The 20,304-nt window shown below is 64.2% G+C and overlaps 1 protein-coding gene across 2 annotated transcripts; it reads left to right on the top strand.

Moving 5' to 3' along the window:
* The first annotated feature begins 7,859 nt into the window (after positions 1 to 7,859).
* MKNK2 (MAPK interacting serine/threonine kinase 2) lies at positions 7,860 to 20,170 on the top strand. 2 transcript variants are annotated; one of them, XM_035723162.1, is made up of 14 exons: positions 7,860 to 7,983; positions 8,120 to 8,255; positions 11,594 to 11,681; positions 11,802 to 11,903; positions 11,993 to 12,090; positions 13,926 to 14,005; positions 14,326 to 14,399; positions 14,673 to 14,777; positions 14,904 to 14,959; positions 15,047 to 15,142; positions 15,521 to 15,715; positions 16,698 to 16,862; positions 17,628 to 17,671; positions 17,973 to 20,170. In XM_035723162.1, the coding sequence occupies exons 2-14, from the start codon at positions 8,205 to 8,207 to the stop codon at positions 18,208 to 18,210; spliced, it is 1,392 nt and encodes a 463-aa protein (XP_035579055.1). In that variant the 5' UTR covers positions 7,860 to 7,983; positions 8,120 to 8,204; the 3' UTR covers positions 18,211 to 20,170. The 2 variants fall into 2 exon arrangements, with proteins under 2 accessions (XP_035579055.1, XP_035579056.1); XM_035723163.1 differs by lacking the exon at positions 17,628 to 17,671 and having other exon boundaries at positions 19,848 to 20,170.
* The last annotated feature ends 134 nt before the right edge of the window (positions 20,171 to 20,304 follow it).

Genomic DNA, 20,304 nt, shown 5'->3' with positions numbered 1-20,304 from the left:
CTTCTCGAACAGGTAGAGGCACCTCAGATACGCATCCAGCTGCATGCCTTGGAGGGCCACGCCGCCCCTGCGGGTCATCTTTGGTGGGTCAGCAAGGGGGGTGGACAGCAATGTTTAGAAATTCTTAACAATTGGGGTGCCTGGGTGGCACAGTTGGATGGGCAGCTGACTCTTGGTTTTGGCTCAGGTTGTGATCTCGGAGTCGTGAATCAAGCCCCACATTGGGCTCCCCGCTCAGTGTGGAGTGTGCTTGAGATTCTCTCTCTTCCTCTGCCATTGCCCCTCCCCCTGCACCCTCTCTCTGATAAATAGATCTTTAAGAAATACGTGTATATATATTTTTTTAAAAAGAAATTAATAGTGGTGTGCTTTACAAGATTTTATGTATTTATTTCACAGAGAGAGAGAGAGAGAGCACACTCGCAAGAGAACACAAGCAGGGAGAGCAGCAGAGGGAGAGGGAGAAGCTGGCTCTGATCAGCCGGGAGCCCGATGCGGGGCTCGATCCCAGGACCCCAGGATCACAGCCTGAGCCGAAGGCAGACGCTCAACCAACTGAGCCACCCAGGTGCCCTGGTGTGCTTTTTTTTTTTTTTTTTTTCATTTTACTTCATTTTGAACTAGTTGTGGACTAGAGAAAAGTTGCAGAACTGGAACTGAGAGTTTCCAGATGTCCCCACCCGGTTTCCCCTAAAGCTAGCATCTTACAAGCCAGGGAACAAGGATCACAGCAGGACACCCCAGGGAGTGGTGTCCAAGGAGGCTGGGGAGGGGGGTGATGGAGGGACAGGAAGACAGGCCACGGGGGGAAGCTGGGTCCACATCCCAAAGCCTGACCTGGTCCGGGGACCCTGCCCCGGTAATTGTCCCGCTCCTCCCCAAATCTCTGGGTCCTGCCACCCTTCCAGATGCCAGTTCTGTTCTTTGGGGGCAGCCTCGGCAGGGGTGCTGGCCTCAGATATCTCCAGTCCCTGCGGGCCACCTCAGGGGCACTCCAGGTTCGGAACACAGGAGGCAGTGAGTGGCCTGGGGCATCACGTCTGCTGCCGTCTGCACCCGGGGTCAGCCAAGGTCACTCTTTGCCCCTAATTTGTGTTTCCGGACCCGTTGAGAGTAGAAAGGAGGGCCAGTCCAGGGAGGGACACTGTGGCCATGGCCACTGGCCCTCAGAGCCTACAGGGACCAGATCTTCACCACCAGCCCTCTGCTTTCGGCTGTCAGAGCGAGAGCCGGTGGGGAGACCGCCTGAGCATTGAGACCTGCGGCCCAGGGGACCGACCTCCCTGACCCTGCAGGTGGGGAAGGGAAGGGGTCCTGGTAAAGGCTGCCTCCCGACGCCGGGGTTAGGGGGCGCGGCGCAGGGGCCCAAGCCCGGGGCCACGCTCTGCCGCCACCTGCGGTGTGGCCTTCTGAGGGCGCGGCCTGACGTCTAGGTGCACACCGTGGCGCCGCATAAATGCAGGGGTCCCCTTCCGGGAAGCAGCAGGCTGTGGCTGCGCCACTCCCGTGCCCCTGATATGCGCACCTGAGGTAGCAGGCTCAGGAAAGACCCGGGGTCCCAGCCCGCGCACCCCCGACTTCCCGGCCGCGCCTTGGGTCCTGACTCGGGCGCGGGGAGATGTGCGCGGTCCGTTTAAAAGGGGCGCGGCCCTCCTAGCGTGGCCCTGAGGACAACAATCCCATTGGCTGGAATGTGGACCTCGGCCACGCCCCTCGCGCTCAGTCCCTGGAATCCTATTGGCCCAGCTCCAGGGCCTCATCTTCCACAACCTGGGAGCCTGGGTGTGGGCCAGGTTCGGTGACGCAAACGCGTTGCCCGGCAACCGCTCCCGCCTCGGGGCAGAGGGGCCCAGCACAGTAGCCAGGGCGCAGGCGCGGCGGCCGCGGGTCCCCAGGGCGCGCGACCCCGACCCCGCAGTCCGCCCTGTCCCCCGCCGTGCGGACGAGGAGGAGGAGCCCCGGGGACGGCCTGCCCGGCGGGGGTCTCGGCGTGGGAACGGGCTGGGCGCCGCGGGCGTCCGGCTGCCGAGGGCGGGGAGGGTTCGGAGGCGCGGGGTCCCAGGCCCCGCAGCAGATCCGCTGGAGCTTTTAGCAGCATTAGCAAATCCAGCCCGGGGGGAGGGTATTCCTGGAGGCTGGAGCCGGGTCCCTACAGCCGCCGCTCCCGGCCGCAGGCTCCCGGCCTCTCCCGGCCTCCGTCCCAGCAGCCAGGTTTGCCTCCTCCGGGCCTGGCTGGACCTGCCTCACTTTGCTCATCTGCAAAATGGCAACTCGAGGCGTCAATGCCTGTGTGAGCCTCCAAGGCCGCTGTAAGAATTACCCGATTTAGGGCCTTAAAATGACAGAAATATATTCTATGACACTTCTGGAGGTCGGGAATCCCACACCAGACTCGCGGGCTAAACCCCGGCGTGGGCAGGGCTGGTCCCCCCCGGAGCCCCCAGGGAGACCCGGCTCCGGCCTTTCCCTGGCCCGCGGCCCCCCCTCCATCCTCGCCGCCAGCAGCGCGGGGTCTGCCCATCTCTGGGACTCCCACCCTCTGCCTCCCCCCCCCCCCCCCCGTGAGGACGTCCGGCCGAGGAATCCCCACCTCAGGGTCCTCAATCTCATTTGCAAAGTCCCTTCTGCCACTAGATTTCATAACCACAGGTTCCCAGCATGAGGACAGGATATCTGCCTACCCCAGAGCCTGACTGAGCTTTCTGCAGCAGCCCCCTCTGGGCGAGGCCCTGGGCCGCAAGAGGGTTTGGGGCAGGTGACCTACGTGGTGTGACCTGGTGGGGCATGGGGTTTCCCCCCACATCTGCCTCCTTTTCCCTCCCTACCCCATCACCTGTCCTCTTTGGGCCCCTCTTTGGGCCCCTCTGCACACATGCCTGAAAGCCGCCACCCCTCCCCAAGACTGGGGGCTTGTGTACATGATGCCCCAGGTTATTATTGTTGGACAGGTCAGCCAGGAGTGGGAGATCTGGCTTTCCCAAGAGCCACCTACATGTCCACCGCCCTGGACGACTGGGCAGAGAGGAGACAAGATGACAGGCCAAGGGCCCCATCCTCAGTCACTGGGGCAGAGTGGTGGCCCTTGGCCCTCTGCTGGGCCCACCCTGCCAGCCCCCAGCCCCGCCCCGCCCCCACCTTTGGGACTTCCAGTGACCGATCCCTGGGAGATAGGACATGCGCGGCGGGCCCCATGGCTGCTGAGGCACCCACAGCCAAGCAGGCGGGGCAGCCCAGAGCTCCTGGCCACACCCACCCCTGCTTTCTCTTCTCCCTGCCCTCCCCCCACCCCCACGGAGGACAGCGGCCCTGGCCCCAGCCCCAGGACTGCTGAGCCACCGGAATGGAGCGGGCTGTGAGTCAGTCAGCAGGAAGGGACACTTACAGCCACTTGCATCAGATGTTCCTGCCATGTGGCCCCACAGCCAGAAGCCCCAGCTCGTGACCCTCACTTCTCTGGGGAGCTCCTGGGGCTTGAGGTTCCTGTCCATGGAGGGCCAGATGTGTGGGAACACGCGGGGAGAGTACAGGCCTGGTGGGGCGCCAGCCCGGGACTCCCAACCCCACCTGTGCTCTATTACCCACAGCCACCCTTGCTCCAAATGCCAGTCCTGATCCCAACAGCCTGATCCTGCTTAGAAGCTGCACTGGGACCCAGGTCCTCCCACACCAGCTCAGGGCTCTAAGGCAGCCCTGTGCCCCACTCTGAGTCAGGGGCCTGGCTCTGAGCAAAAGAGGGAGAGGCCCAGCCCTTTCCCCAAAGGCACTGGCTTGTGAGGGTACTGCAGCCATCCTAGCACCACGCACGGGCCCCCACTGCTCTCTCTTATGTGTGCACACACCTCCACTCTGCTCCCACACGTTCACAGACACACGTGCACACCCAAATCTGCTCGTACTCGCACACACGCCAAACAGGTGCCTTGTTTTTTGTTAAGATTTTTTATTTATTTATCTGACAGACAGACACAGCGAGAGAGGGAACACAAGCAGGGGGAGTGGGGGAGGGAGAAGCAGGCCTCCCGCCGAGCAGGGAGCCCGATGCGGGGCTCGATCCCAGGACCTCAGGATCATGAGCTGAGCCGAACGCAGATGCTCAACGATTGAGCCACCCAGGCGCCCCTCGGTGCCTTGTTTTAAATGTTGCAGGAGAAAGGTCTTTACCATCACCCCCTGCTAAGGTTGTCGGGTAAAATATAGGACACCCAGTTACATTTGAATTTCAGATAAACAATGAATAACTGTTTGGGATATACTTATGCATTCACTGAAAAGTATTCCTTGTTTACCTGTCATTTCGTGTTCTGTATTTTATTGGCTAAATCTGGGAGTATCTGCTGGGTTGTGGAGGCAGACCCTGAGCTTCCTGGGTTCCCCCAAACACTGCCCAGGAGGTGAACGCAGCACACCCAAGCCCCCCAGATCCCAGGGCTCTGGCCACTTAGCCAGGCCAAGGAGGGGGTGGTCAGAGGGGGCACCACCCATGACAGCCAGCTTGCCTCCTGGCTCAAAGGAGGCAGGGGGAAGCAGGGGCCCTAAGGGGGAAGTCAGGACCTGCCTCGTGTCTCCTCTGGGGTTTTGGGGAGTCCTGAGCCCTACCTGTCCTGCCCACCAGCTCTCTCTGTCCTTAGCCTTGGCTGGAACTGCACATTCCGCGCCCCCCCCCCCCGAGCCCCCCAGTGACGGTCACCAAGAGCTGGGCAGGCGTGAGGAGCAGGGGCTAGGACCTAGTCTTCCTGCCTCACTTGCCTGGCAGACTACCTTCCAACCCCCAGGGCAGGTGAGAGGCAGGTGAGACCCCTGGGGGTCCATGGAGAGGTGGGCAGGGTGGCTGGCAGATACCTCTCAGCCCCCTCTCCCTCCCTGGGGAGGGCACCCAGCACCTCTGGGAGCTTGGCCTATAAACAGGGCCTTCCTGGAGGAAGAAGCCTGGCTGTCTGGGTCTGCGGCTGGGGCTCAGGCCTGCGAGCCTTGCAGGCTGGGCACAGAAGTCCCTCCACTCGCCCATTCCCATTGGCAGCCCCCATCGCCCCCAGTGCAGGCGACACTGGGGTGGGCCTGGTTGCCTCTCCCTGGCCATCATAACTCAGGCACCCACAGGCACCTGTCCTGGGGTCATCCCCAGGGCTCAGACCTGGGGGCTCAGGCACCTCTGAGGGCATCTCTGACCTGACGTGCTCAGGGGATGTGTGTGGACGAAGTGAGCACCCCTCTACGTAGCCACGGACACACACACGTGCAAGCCCCTCGGGCTGTGCACAGAAGCCCGTCCCTGTGTGCACTCACACACGGCCCCCACCTGTGGGGAAGGACCCTGTGCGCACCATGCCCCCCCAGCTCTCACAGAAGGGTGTGCTCCCCCGTGGTCCCCACCTTCTCACACACAGGGCAGGGGATTACAGGACTTTGCTCCCTGGGTGGGCAGAAGCAGTGGATATCATCCAGGCGGGAGCCTGCCCCCCACCCAGGGAACACTGGGTGAGGTGCGGAGACATTTGTGGTTGTTATGACTGGGGGTGCTACTGCATCGAGTAGGTGGGGGCCCTGGATGCTGCTCAGTGCCCCGCGTTGCCCAGGGCGGCCCCCACAGAGAGTGACCTGCCCGTGTGTCACTAGTGCTGAGGGGGGGCTGCTGGAAAGACCCCAGATGGGGGGCCGCCTCCCTGTTTTCCCACCTATGACACGGTGCCCAAAGAGGAACCAGCTGTTCCGGCTGTATGAGGGTGAGGCGGCTGTCTGACCTGTCACCAGACCTGGGAACAAATCTGTTCCCCTGCCCCCCACCCCCCACCGGCCGGGCTCCAGGATCAGCCCCCCGGACCTGAGCTTGGCTGCACTTGGGGAGATGGCCCCGGGGGTGGCCTTCATTCTGTTCCCTGAGGTCAGTGTGAATGTCAGCCCCCACAGGTCCACACACGAGAGTGAACACGGCTAAACACCCACCCTGGGGTGTAGACCTGCTTTGCTGCTGTGGGTTGAATTGCGTTCCCTAGGAACCCATGAATGTGGCATCTGGAAATAGGGCCTCGTTAGGTGGAATTCGTTAGGATGAGGTTGTACGGGACGGGTGATGCCAGAGATGCAGAGCAGACAGCCACCTGAAGGCGGGGGCAGGGGCCGGGGTGAGGTGGCTGCGGGCCTAGGGACTCCAGGACTGCCAGCCAGCTCCGGAAGCTGGGAGAAGCAGGAAGGATCCTCCGCGGGGAGCCTTCAGAGAGGGTGTGGCCCTGCCTAGACCTTGATTTCAGACTCCAGGTCTCCAAAACCTGAGAGCATAAATTTTTGTTGTTTGAAGCCTTCCAGTATGCGAGAAGCTAACACACTTACACAACCCCTGTACGCACACACACCCCCTTGCACACACGCGTGCACACACGCTCAAACACATCTATTCTTCTCAGCAGTATTCAGGGGGCACGTCCTGCGTGCCAGGCCCTGTGCTGGGTGGGCTCTGGGCGGGCAGCGGACAGATCTGTGCTGTCATGAAGCTGAGCTTCCGAGGAGGGGCAGTGACCCATCTGTACTCACCTGAGCCCGCCAGGTGACAGGGAGGGCCCTGGCCTGGAGGCTGAGGTGGGAGGGGCAGCCAGGAAAGGACAGAGGGAGGGCGAAGAGACTTCTCCTGGGCAGGCAGGTCTAACAGCCCCACCCCAGGCACCTGGAGCCAACGTGTACGTACACACACACACACACACACACACACACACACACACACACACACGCAGGGGATGGCGGAGGATGGGGGAAGTGCTTCCTGAAGGAAGTCAGGTGTGGCCTTGGCAGGCAGCACAGAGAGGCTGCCCCACTAGAAGGGGACAATTCAGCTTCAGGTCAGCGGGGCCTGGTTGGGGGACAACTAGATTTGGGTGGCAGGAAGTCTCTAGCAGGACAAGCTGAGGCCTGGAGGAGAGGGAGGTCGGTCCACCCCACAGACTTGTACTTCCATGTGCCCAGGGTACGAAGTCAGGACTCTGCACCACAGTGCTTTGGGGACAGGGAACTGGCCCAGCTCAGGAAGGGCCGATTCTACCCAAACCTGGGTCAGGGCGGGGGGGGGGGGGGCAACAAAAACAGAATGGTATTTTACCCCCTGTCCTGGCTGCTCCCACCCTTTGGACTCTTTCTTGGTCCTGGGTCCCTGCTCTCCCTGAAACATTCCTTTGCAGAACTGAGGGAAGGTCCTTCATAGATTTCAGTCCCCATCCCATACAGTGGTCCCCTTTCTCGGCCAACTACAGGGCAAACTCTTGGGGAGCTCCCTGGAGGAGGCAGCTGGGTCTCAAAGCCTGTTGGGGTGCATCAGCAGGACAGCCGGAGCCAGGATCAGGGAGGTGCATCAGGAAGCCTTGGCAGGTTGTAGGATCAATCAAGACAGAGCCACAGCAAGTTCTGGGATTGGGGAGCTGCCAAGAGGGAGCCATGTATGTTCTAGGGAAGGGAAGTCGCCCAAAGGAGTCAGTGTATTCGAGGCCCTGGCCGGGCATCCTGGGGGAACTGCCAGAGCGCAGGGCCCGGCTCCAGCTCGGTGCCAGGGACCCGCGGGTCTCCCAGGGCCTCAGGCAACCCCCCCAGCAACCGTCAGCAGCCCTCCCGGGTCTTTCTCCCGAAGCCCCGCGCACCTCACCGCGCAGGCGCGTGGACACCCCTCACGGCCCGAGTGCGCAGCCGCACTTGGCCCGGAGGGCCCTCCAGCCCAGCTCCCGCTGTGCGCGTGTGGGCGGGGCTGGCGGGGGCGGGGCATGCGTACGGGGCGGGGCGAAGCCTGGCCTATAAAGGCGGCGGCGGGGCGGCGCGCCCGGCTCCTCTCGGCGGCGGTGGCGGCGGCCCAGGCGGAGGAGTCCGCGGTGGTGGCGGCGGCGGCGGCGGCGGCGGCGGCGGCGGCGGCGGCGCTGTTCCCCGCGCGGTCCGCGCAGCGGGGTCCGGGCTGCGTGTCTCGGGCGGTGGCGGCGGCGGCAGCACTGCGGCCCCGGCCCGAGCCCGACCCCGGTAAGTGCGGCCCGGCGACCCTGGCCCGGCCCCGACCCGGTCTCGGGAATCAGGCCCCGCGGAGCCTCGCCGGCCCGGGCTCCCGGCGCGCTGGCCGCAGCCACTCACGCTCTCCTTTGTCTGCTCCCGCCTGCAGGGTCCCTTCCCCGGCCGCCCCCCGCCCACGGGCCGTCCTCCCGGGCCCGCCGTCCCCTCCCCCGCTGGCGGGGCCCGGACAGAAGATGGTGCAGAAGAAAACAGCCGAACTTCAGGGCTTCCACCGTTCGTTTAAGGTGAGGGCCGGGTGGGTTTGGGGTCGCCTGGGGCTGGACCACTCGAGTGGCCGGTGGGGGGCGCGTAGCCCACCCCCAGGATCCCCCCCCCCCCCGGGGCTCGTGCCTGCCCCCCCACCCAGGGTCTGGGGCTGCCCCAACCGGGTGTGCGCTGGCGGGTGGGGGGGGGGGAGGTCAGTGGGCCACAGTCCAGGCCCCAGCGCCTTGGGGACTGTTGGGGTCTTTCCTCCAAGAACCCCAAGTGGGGCCGGGGGCAGCCTGTGGGGGCACCTAGCAGTGAGTCCCCTGCAAACCCCAGCTGGGTGTGCACTGCCAGGGAGCTCAGCAGGCCACAGTCCAGTCCTCAGCGCCCTGGGCCTGTGGGTCTGTGGGGTCTTTCCTCCAGGGATCCAAAGTAGGGCTGCAGGACCCCAAAGCTCTCCTACGTGGTCTAAGGAACGGGGGAGTGGATTGGATGCCCCCCAGCCCTGCACCTCCCAGACACTCCAGGCCCAAGTGCTACTTCCTGTGGGAGCGGGAAGTTTCTGCGGTGGCCCCACGGCTGCAGCCGAGTCCGGGTCTCAGATGAGCGCGTCTGGGGGGGGGGGCGGCAGGCAGGTGCTGGGCTGGGGCCCCACAGGGCTGGCTCAGGGGACGCAGTGATGTCAACGGCCGCCCCACCCTGCCAGCCGCGTTATGTAATGGCTTCCCTGGGCCTCCTTGGGCAGGGACCTGTTGCCCTGTAAAGAAGGCAGGACCTGCGCGCGCGCTTGTGTGTGTGTGTGTGTGTGTGTGTGTGTGTGTGTGTGTGTGTGCAGGCGCGTGCATGGGCACGCGCGCGTTTGCGTGTGTGCGTGTGTGTGTGTATGTGCGTGTGTGTGTGTGTGTACACAGGCGCGCTGCGCACCGAGGTGGGAGGAGCAAGTGGAGACTGTTTGGGTTAGAATTCCCAGGCCTGTCCAGCCAGCATCTCGGGCCAGCGTGCCCCACCCCTGCCCACATGCCTGTCATCCGTGCTTCCCCCCCACCCCCAGGGCAGCGACGCCCTTGGCTCATCCATGTGTCCAGGGCTGGGCTGAAGGGGGGGTGAACCTGAGACATCACTGGCAGTGGTCTGTCCCCTCCTGGGGCTGGGCAGGAGCTGAGACAGGGTCAATGTGAGGGGCCAGCACGGCGGCCAAAGCAAACTCGCACTTTCTGGATGGTTCCAGCTGCCGCCTGCCAAGGGCTGCTGACTGGAGGCCTGAGGCCAGCCCCAGGCCCAGCCCGCCCACATTGCTTGGGACCAGAGGCTGCGCCCAGGTGGGCCTCCGGGAGTGCTGAGCGGGTGGGAAGAACACTGGACAGGGAGCCTCGCCTCTGAGATGGCCCTTCGGGCCACTCTAGGACTCTCCTCGCACCACACTGAGGTTGTTCCCTTGGGCTGGGGCCAGCTGCCTCCCCCCACCGTCCAGCAGCCGCACAGCGGGGACAGGCTTCTGCCAGGCATCTCCCAACACACTTTCCCCTTTGTAAGTGAGGAAATTGGAGGCACAGCCAGCACCGGGGTTTGCCCTATTCTCCCCTGCACGTGGTGCGAGGGCACGGGAGCTGGCTCTCCCCTGGGGGTGGCTTGGCCACCCTTTCTGCCTCCGAGTTGGAGGCCGGGACAGGCGTGTGGGGGTGGTGAGGGAAGCCAGCAGGCTCCCTGGGGTCCTCGCGCCCTTCCTCCGGCCGACGAACCGTGGGCAGCTTCCTCCCATGTCACCCACCGATGTCGGTCAGGCCTGGGGCTGAGGTCACCAGACCAAGGTGAGGTAGCTGGAACGTGACATCGCTGGCTGCTGACTGGGAGCCTCTTGTCTACCCTCCCTCGTCATCACCCCTTTATGTGGTTCCCTGGAGCCCCTCCTCCCAGGTGGAAGCAGTAACCTGGCGCCTCTGGAGGAGTCTTATCAGACGGCTGTGTGCCTGACTCCCCCAGGGGCCGGACCCCTCAGCAGGCAGGGCGAGGGGCTGGTGGGTGAGCCCTGAGTAGGCTGGCTGGAGTACTCCCTTCTCCCCGCTGCCCTGCCCGGCCTGGGCCTCCTAGCAACTATCTGCAGGGTGGGTAAGGAGGCAGGGAGGGCCTGTGCGTGTTTTCAGCCGCTCCCTCTGACCTCTGCCTGCCCCCCCTGTGCTGCCGGCCTGGCTTCCAGGCCCCGTCTGTAGGAATCTGGCCCAGCTCCTTCGGCAGCGGGCCCCTCAGGGTCTCTCTAGGGCTTTCCTGGACTTCCTTCTCTGGATGACCCTCCAGCCAGAGCCTGGCCCCGGTTGTCTTGAGGCCCAGAGAGGGGCAGTGACTGGGCCCAGGTCACCCAGCACCAACAGCACCACTGTGCACACAGGCCGGCCCACACCCACCCGAGGCCCTGGCCACCTAGTCTACTAGCGTTCGGGGAGCGAAATTAGAGCTAACTCCTGAGGGAACCTGGCTGGGCCCCAGCCTCAAAGGCCTCACACCTCATGCTGGGGGCCATCAGTCCTCACCCTGGACCATCTGCTCTGCAGAAAGTTCTTCCAGCAATCCTGTGGGGCATACGAAACAGTTTCTCCAACCCCCAGCCGCCTTCCTTCCCTAGTCAGGGTCTGGCGCCCTTCCCGCAGTCGTGGGGGCTGGCGGGCTGCCTCCAGCGGGCCCCTCTCTCCCAGGGCTGCTTTCTTAGCTGGGCACGGGGGCCTGGAAGGGGCTGTGTCCTGCGGGTGAAACGGGACTGGGTAGGGCCAGGCAGAGGGCAGCCCGGGGTTTATGCTCTCCCGCCGGAGGCCTTGCAGGCCCATCTCATGAGCCTCCAGAGTCTGGGGGAGTGACACAGTCTGGTAACAGCGCGGCCACACAGGGAGCAGTCTATGGGCAGGAGGGCGGTGGCTCCCCCTTTGACAGCGGGGAAACTGAGGCCAGAATGGCAAGGGCCTTTGCGCAGGAGGCCGTGGGAAAGCAGGCAGGGCCGCCCCTGCTGGGAATCCCGCCTGGAGGCCGGTGACTCATCCCCTCGCACTGACCACTGACCGCCCTGCTGCCTTTGATCCCAGGCAGCCCAGAGGGCCAGGTGGGCTAAGGAGGTTGAACCCATTCTGCAGGGTGAGCAACCAAGGTGTGAGGCATGGCCTGGCACCCGGGTGACTCACGCAGGGCCCTCTGCCTCTGCTCATGGCCCCTCCCCGCACCGCATCCCCTTCCTGGACGCCCCAAGGGCCCTGGGCTGGTGGGGGGAGGGGGGAAGGTCCATTTCCTCACAGTCAGGCAAAGCCAGGCTTTGTTCCCCTTGACTTGTGGACACAGGGGGGGCTGGGTCACTCTCTGGGCGGGGCCTGAGCGCTCTCCTTTCCTTTCCCTACAGGGGCAGAATCCTTTCGAGCTGGCCTTCTCCTTAGATCAGACCCATCACGGGGAGACTGACTTCAGCCTGGAGTGCCCTGCCCGCCCTGGTGAGGGCCTGAGCGGGAGGGGTACTTCCCTGGCTGTGGGTGAGGGCCGTGGCCGGGGAGCCGCAGGGGCCGGCTGCCTGCTGGGCAGGGTCGGCCTCACCTCCGGGTCTCCCAGTACAGATATGCCCACGAGCCAGCCCATCGACATCCCGGATGCCAAGAAGAGAGGCAAGAAGAAGAAGCGGTGCCGGGCCACCGACAGCTTCTCGGGCAGGTTTGAGGGTGAGTGGGCACCAGCAGGGGCGGGGGAGGGAGGGAGAGGGGGGCTGGCCTGGGGCAGCTCTCAACCACCCCCCCCCTCCACTCCATAGACGTCTACCAGCTCCAGGAGGATGTGCTCGGGGAGGGCGCCCATGCCCGCGTGCAGACCTGTGTCAACCTCATCACCAACCAGGAGTACGCTGTCAAGGTGAGCGCCAGCGCCCAGACGGCCCTCCTCACCTCCCCGCAGCGCCTGGGATCCGGCACCAGCTGAGGGTGGCGGGAGGAGGGGAGCTGGCATCTGAGCCCCTGGACCAGCAGCTGGGGAAAACTGGTGTCTAAAAATGGCCCCAGGGCCAGTGACTCAGGCCACCCTTGGGAATCTAGGTCAGACTGGTCTGAGCCCCCGAGGCTGGGCAGGAAGTGACCACAAGGGGCAGCTCCCTACGCAGGTGGCTGAGGACCAGTGCGGCTGGGGGCTTCGGTCAGAGTTGGCTCTTGTCTGCTGGTTCACCTCGTGCCATTCCTCAGGAGTGGCAAGTGGTTCTCCATGTTGGTCACAAGGATGGAAAGGCCACACTTTACTTGGGGCCTGAGGAGGCTTGGCATTTGGGGCGACTAGGGCAGCCTCGGAAGAACCTCTTCAGTGTTCCTGTGTAGCCCCTGACCCACAGTATGGCCAAGTGGTCTGGAAAACCTGTTTCTTGGCCAGGCAGTGTGACCCTGTGTTCTGGGAAGTCTTCCAGTCCTCCCTGGCGATGCTACATCTGGGTGGGATGGGGCCCCAGGAGGCTGGCGGCCCAGCAGCGAGGACCAGGTGCCCCCTGGTGAGCGGAGCGGGGCAATGGTGCGAGAGAATTGGATGCTTAGCCCCAGCACTTTCTGCACTGGGTGCTTTCCTCCTCAGGATCCTCCTGGGCAGCTGGCTTCCTTACACTGTTGTGTGACCGCCCGTAAAGCCATCCCTCTCCCGAGGGACCACATTTTTCTCATGAAGTAGGGGTCCTAGCCAGGTTGTCAAGAGCTACTCCAGCAGAGTGTGGCTGCTGGCATTGTGTCAGGAGGCCCTGAAATCTGGTTGTCCTGCCTCTCTGTGGCACTGGTGTTTGTCACCAGACAGGTGGCACAGTGCATAGGCTGGGTCCCGGCAGCAAGTGGACGTCATGCCTGCCTGCTGCAGGAACTAGCTGGGGGAACACACTGCATCCCCCTCCAGGCCAGTGCACTGGACAGGGAACCCCGGGCCAGGGGGTGACTAGCCTCCCTCACCGGCCCAGTGAGAGGGGGCCGAAGATCCAACCTGTCCAGAGAGAGCCAGCACGTACCTTTTGCCCCCACTTCTGGGAGCAAAGGTGGCTGGGGGACCCTCCGGTCCTCAGAGCTCCTGGGTGCCCAAGGGGATTGAAGGCAGAAGCTGGCTTTCTGGGGCTGAGTCCCAGGAGACTGTGCCTGCTGGTTGGCAGGAGGCCCATCTGGATGGGCTGCGTGAGCCCAGGCAGCTGCCCGGACGGTCATGAAACTGGAGAGGTAGCACTTGGCACTGAGGTAGGCGGGGGCGGTGTGTCTGGCAGCCAGGCACCCCAAGGCCCCTCCAGTCCCCTGGGTGGTGTGGGAACCCGTGCAGTGGCCACCAGTCTCCTGGTCAGGGAGGAGAGGCTGCCCAGTCCCAGGGCCTCTGACACCCCTGAAGGGGCATTTTGTAGGAGTCCCAGCCCACAGACATGCCCCTGAGGACTGTGGGGTCGGGAATGGAGAAGGCCCAGTTCTCTTTCTGGCTTTCTGGTCCAGCCTGTCTCTCCCCTGGTGCCACTCTGGAAACATGTTGCACCTCGCCCCCCCCCCCCAGGCTTGTGCTGATGCCATAGTTCTTGACTTCTGGCGAATTCTGGGCCCCAGGAGGAGAGCTCAGCTTCTTAGAACTTCAGATCTAAGCTCTAATGGGGTTTTAGGCATGGCACAGGGCAAATTTCTGGTAGGGGCCCCTTGGGCTTTGGAGGGTCTGGCTGACCCAGCTGCTCTGTCTCCTGCCCCACCCCCGTCTAGATCATCGAGAAGCAGCCGGGCCACATTCGGAGTCGGGTTTTCCGGGAGGTGGAGATGCTGTATCAGTGCCAGGGACACAGGTAATGTGACCCACCTCACCACAGAACTGGGCCCTGAGCCATCTCTCCGTGGATGAATGGGCCTGAAGCTCATCATCCCCAGCAAGCGTTCCGGGAGCGCCCAGTGCGTATCTCTGCGCAGGGTCTTCTGCGGTACACCCAGTGTCCCGCACGCAGCCCCCAGCAGGCAGGGTGGAGGCAGGCCCAGGGCCCCGGTGCTATAGCCTTCCTGTGGGCAGGTGGGCGTGGAAAGGGCGGGCCCCAGCTGGGCTGGGCGGTGGGCGCACACGGTCCTCAGAAGCTTCCCTCCTCTCCTGCCTCTCCAACCCCCCATGGCCCAGGAATGTTCTAGAGCTGATAGAGTTCTTTGAGGAGGAGGATCGCTTCTACCTGGTGTTTGAGAAGATGCGGGGCGGTACGTGGGGCCTGGGAGCCACCTCCAGCTGCATCTTAATGGTTAATGGGCTGTGGGCCCGGCCACCAGGAGGGACTTTTCAGAGCTGCCCCTCCTGTGCATCGGGGGGTGGGGGGGTGGATTGTGGGGTCTGAACTTGCTGTCCAGGCTTTGAGCCCACGGAGGCCAGAGTGGGCGTGTGCCTGCGGGGTGGAAGTGGGTGCTACTGGGCGGTGGCCTGGAGACACACAGGTGACCTGTACACGTTCTCCGTCCCCCACGGCCTGGCCCCAGGCTCCATCCTGAGCCACATCCACAAGCGGCGGCACTTTAACGAGCTGGAGGCCAGCGTGGTCGTGCAGGACGTGGCCAGCGCCCTGGACTTCCTGCACAACAAAGGTGGGTGGTGGGGCCCACGGGGCCCCCAGCGGTGTGCAGCCTTGCGCCCGCTCCACCTGCCCCAGACTCCCAGACAATGCCCCCACTCCCCCCAGTGACCCCGCTCCCCCCTGGTTCTCACCGCAGGCATCGCCCACAGGGACCTAAAGCCAGAAAACATCCTCTGTGAGCACCCCAACCAGGTGAGGGCGCCCGGGAGCGGCCTTCCCAGCGGCCGGGGCGGGGTTGGCCTGGACCCCCGCCTCACCGCCTCTTCGCACCCCTCCCAGGTCTCCCCCGTCAAGATATGCGACTTTGACCTGGGCAGCGGCATCAAACTCAACGGGGACTGCTCCCCCATCTCCACTCCGGAGCTGCTCACCCCGGTGAGGCGCGCAGGCAGCGGGCACGCCCCGACCCGCTCCCGGGCTGCGGTTGCGTAACCTCGAGGTGCCGCCGGCCGAGCGCCGCCGAGCTGGGGCTTTTCGCTTAGCAACAGCCGCTGATTGGCCCCGCGGAGGGGGGCGGGGCCGGCTCCTGGCCGCTGATTGGGTGGCTAGGCGGGGTGGGCACCTGCCACCTGTTGATTGGGTGGAGGGGCGGGGCTGGGCCCCTGGCCCGCCTCTGATTGGCCTGGCGGGGCGCTGGGCGCAGAGGCCCCGGTGACCCTGCCTTCGGGCCCTCACGTGACGCCGGGAAGTCCCGGCCTGGCCGCGCTGCCCTTCCCCCTCGGCGGGTTCGTGACGCCCGGTCCCCGCCCGCAGTGCGGCTCGGCCGAGTACATGGCCCCCGAGGTGGTGGAGGCCTTCAGTGAGGAAGCCAGCATCTACGACAAGCGCTGCGACCTCTGGAGCCTGGGCGTCATTCTCTACATCCTGCTCAGTGGCTACCCGCCCTTCGTGGGCCACTGCGGCAGCGACTGCGGCTGGGACCGCGGCGAGGCCTGCCCGGCCTGCCAGGTGCGCGCCCCCTGCGCCCCGCGGGACCCCCGTGCGCCCCGTGCGCCCCCTGCGCGCCGCGGGACCCCCACGCGCCCCGTGCGCCCCCTGCGCCCCGCGGGACCCCCACCCACTGCCATGTGCCGCCCTGTCCGTGCACCCCGCGGGGATCCCCACCCCCCCACACACACACCACACACACCCCGCTGGGACCCCCACCCACCCCCTTGCACTCCATAGTCTCCCCCATCCCCTGCACCCCGCCATATCCCCTGCACCCCTGCATCCCACCACTGCCTTGGTCACGGTCTCCCCCCTGCACCCCGCGGGACCCCCACCCACTGCCATGTGCCGCCCTGTGCCCCGTGCACCCCGCTGGGACCCCCACCCACCCCTTGCACTCCATAGTCTCCCCCATCCCCTGCACCCCGCCATATCCCCTGCACCCCTGCATCCCACCACTGCCCTGGTCACGGTCTCCAACACCCCACACGCCCACAGGATGGTGCTGGCCTGCCCTCTTGGGGTTACACAGGCTTCTTGGTTCTGCGGCCTGAGAGAAAGCAGTTGGGAGGCAGGGAGCTGCCATGAGGAGAGGCAGGGGTTCCAGCCTCGTGGCCTGTGCCTCACGGGAGCCCGGCTGCCCGTCACACTGTCCCAGGCAGAGTTCACTGAGCACTTGGCTGAGGCCAGCTCTCCACTGCAGCCTGCATCATACCCAGGCATTTAGCCCTCCAGAGCGGCCCCGCCCCCCGCCATCCTGCCAGCTAGGTCTCAGGGGCCTCTGCAGCCCCCAGTCCAGCCTGTTGTCGGGGGGGAGGGGGGTGAGGGGGGGTGGCAGTGTGTCCAGGTCATGGGTTAGGCCGCACGGTTGGGTCCTGGGCCCCTGGCAGGGCTCGTTCCTAAGCTGGCGTGCCCGAATCTGGTCCCAGCTGGCACGTGTCTGTGTGGGGCTCAGTCGCCTGCAGCGGACCTTTCACCTCCTTACTTGTCTGCCCCGCAGAACATGCTGTTCGAGAGCATCCAGGAGGGCAAGTACGAGTTTCCTGAGAAGGATTGGGCCCACATCTCCTTTGCTGCCAAAGATCTCATCTCAAAGCTCCTTGTCCGCGACGCCAAGCAGAGGCTGAGCGCCGCCCAAGTTCTGCAGCACCCTTGGGTGCAGGGGGTGAGTGTGAGCTCCGCTAGGGCCTCCTGCCTCCACACAGCCTCCAAGGGGCTAGGGGTGACTTGGAGCGGGTGTACGAGAGTCCTTGGGAAGGCCCGCAGCAGCTCCCCACCTGCCGCATGGGTCTGGGGCTCAGGCCATCTGGGGTGGGGGCACGTGCATGGCGGGAAAGTCCACCCGCTGCTACCAGCTAGGGGTTGGGACTGCAGGCACTGCCGCTCAGTGAATTGCTTGGTTTTGTGCCCCAGAGGCGCAGGGGCCTCTTCCTGTCTGGCACACCTGCACAGAGCAGCAAGCCGAGGTCGTCCAGGTGTTGGGCAGGTCACAGACCCCCGGCAGAGCCTGCCAACCCCAGCCCAGCTTTCTGTCCCCACCCATCTGGGAAGAGCCTGCCATTTCTCTGGCCAGCGGTCACCCGAGCCAGGCTGCCAGCCCAAGGCAAGGAGGCCACAAGGGCAAGGGTCTTAACGAAAAATAGAATTTGGCACTGGGCCTCCCCAGGGAGCGAAGGCAGGCCCTGATCTCAGGGCAAGTGGTGGAGGCGCACCTGTGTCCTTCTGGAACGTCAGGAGATCCATGAGTAGACAGGGGAGGGGGCAGGGAGCAGGTGTAATGGACCACTGCCAGGCTTCTGCCACATCCTGCTCCCCCTGGCCTGGCTCCGTTCTAGCAGGTATGCCCCTTGACCCCTGGTCACAGCCAGCTGGGCACTCGGAGGGCAGCGGGGCTCTGTGCTTCAGCCCCGCCCCTCCTGTCGCTTTACAGTGTGCTCCAGAGAACACTCTACCCACACCCATGGTCCTGCAGAGGTGAGGCCCGCGTGGGGGCATGGGGCCCGGAACAGAGACCCTGAGGTGGGGGAGGGTGGTTAACATTAGGTGTTTAAAAAAGACAAGAAACCTTACTTAAATCATTGGGTTGGGGAGCCACCTAAGTGCTTGGGTTTTCTTGGACCAGTGATGGTGGTAGATTGGGCCCCCAGTTGGGGGGGGGGGTCCTGGGGCCTGCAGCCCCTCCCCCAGGGTACTGAACGCCTCGGGGGGGTCCCGAGGGGATCGGGGCGTGCCTGGCGGCCCTCCTCCACCTTCTCCACGACTGCCCCCTCCCCAGGAACAGCTGTGCCAAAGAGCTCACGTCGTTTGCGGCTGAGGCCATCGCCGTGAACCGGCAGCTGGCTCAGCGAGAGGAGGACGCAGCCGAGGAGGCGGGGCAGGGCCCGCCCGTGGTCATCCGAGCTACCTCACGCTGCCTGCAGCTGTCCCCGCCCTCTCAGAGCAAGCTGGCCCAGAGGCGGCAGCGGGCCAGCCTGTCTGCGGCCCCCGTGGTCCTGGTGGGAGACCACGCGTGACCCCTCGCCCCCTCTGTACATAGGTCACTCCTCCCCCTCCCCCCACCCCCCAGTCACATCTAAAGATTTTTTTAAGCTGTTGCCAGCCGGTGACCAGCAGGCTGCCCTCCCCTGGCTGGACCCCGAGGCCCTAAGCTCAGTTGGGGGGGGCTCTTTTTATATGAGGTTTTTGCTGTTGGGTTTTTTTCTCCTTTTTTCTGCCCTACCCCCATTTTTGTTGCCCTTTAAAGGTGTTGAAAGCAAAGCAGACGCCTGGGGAGGAGAGTGGCGGATGCGTGTCGCTGGGCTTGCCCGGTCCCTGCCTCCCCAGTCCCAGATGCTCACCTGTACTGTGAAGGTCCCCCGCCCGCCCGCCCCGCCCCGATGTGACTCAGGAGAGGAGGCGTTTGTCGTCTTCCAGAGCTGGGGGCACAGGGACGCGCCCCCTCCCCAGCCTCACAGTATTTCAGGGACGGGCCAACCCCACACCTCCCCTCAGTGACACAGCAGCTCCTTCATCCCGCACCCGGGAGACACCCTGGTGGCCGGGTGGGGTGGGGGCTTCTCAGGTCTCCCTCGTGGCAGGTGGGGTCCTGGGTGCAGGCAGCTGGACTCCCCCCTTTGACTGACAATCGGGGCTCTCGCAAACCTTGACCTTAAGCTGCAGCTGACCCGGGGTGGGGGGCTGCACCCACTGCCCCCTCCCCTGCCCACCCAGGAGGGCGGTGCCAGAGGAAGTGGGAGGGGCTGGACAGGCGCCCGTCAGCCAACGTGGGGGTCCCAGAGACCCCCACCCCGGGCACCCGAGTGCCCCTTCTCAGGGCTCAGTCTGACCACGGCCACGTCCCGCCCCTTGTCACCCTTGGGGTCTGATGTGGAAGCTCTGTCAGCCCCCTTCCTCCTCAGAGCCAGGGCCCACCCAGGGGTCCTGCTGAAGCCCCCCACCCCCCAAGGGCAGCGTCTCGACTCTGCCCACCTTCAGGAAAATGGCCGCCGCTGCCACGGCCTCCTTCCGGGCACCCAGGAATCGCCATGCCCGCCTCTGCCCACCTCGGCGCTGGGGTCACACGTCGAGGGGCCTGCTAGGCTTGGGGAGACCAGTGCCCCTCCTCGTCCTCGGGTGGGAAACACTATGCAATACAGGCCCCCCTTCTCCACGCACACGCGCTCCTGCCGCCCGGGGAGGGTCCCTGCGACTCCCGCCAAGGCAGCGTGGCCTGGGGTCTGGCCGGGTCTCCATGGCAGGCCAGGGCCTGGAAAGCCCTCTGGCTTCTAGTTGTTCGTCCTGTTTTGTTAATTTTTTAAAGACATCAGTTGACTTCCCTTCCCTGTTCTTGAATACTTGAATGTTGGGGGGCCTCGTGGGTGGGGGGGCCCAGATGCTGTTTCTGTGGCAGTCTCTGGTGGCTGGTGGGGACTGACACCCCCTCCGGTCCCCCTGCCCGCCTGGATCTGTGGACTGGCCTTTCCAAAGACCCCGGGGGGGGGGGAGGCCGCCCCCACCCCCACTTCGTGCCCACCGGTGATCCTACGCGTTGCAACTGGGGATTCCGCCTTTTTGTAAAAAAGAAACAAACGGACCCCCCGCCCGCCACAGGCGCCTTGGCCGTTTTACTCTGGAACGCAGAGCTGTGAGGAGCTTTTTTTTTTTCCCAAAGGTGGGACAGCCACTTCCTCCACCCGCCACATGTCACGTGGGCCGTGGGAGCTGGAGAGACTGTCGGAACCGTTACTGTGAATGAGCGCCTGGCTCCCAGGCCACCTGGCCCTGCGGGAGGGGAACGGCCACGTCTCAATGTTAAGATGTGTAAAAAAAGACAAAAAAAAAAACTCAAGTTTTTTAAAAGTGGGGGGAAAACACCCAAGCACTTTAACTCCACCGCACCAGGTGAATCGATACAGCTCATTTTCCTTACACCAACTGTCAATGCCGGAATTTTGTATTGTTTTGTAAGGATTTAATAAAAGTCATAAAAACTTGTGTGCTCTCGTCCTGGTTTTGTGTGGTTTTTTTTTTTTTTAAAGAAATCAGGTGTTTTGTTTTGTTTGTAAAGATTTCATTTATTTGACAGAGACAGCGAGAGAGGGAACACAAGCAGGGGGAGTGGGAGAGGG

Source organism: Zalophus californianus, chromosome 1 (assembly GCF_009762305.2).
Source record: "Zalophus californianus isolate mZalCal1 chromosome 1, mZalCal1.pri.v2, whole genome shotgun sequence".
Classification (NCBI taxonomy): Eukaryota; Metazoa; Chordata; class Mammalia; order Carnivora; family Otariidae; genus Zalophus; species Zalophus californianus.
This window is presented reverse-complemented; position numbering and strand designations above follow the sequence as displayed.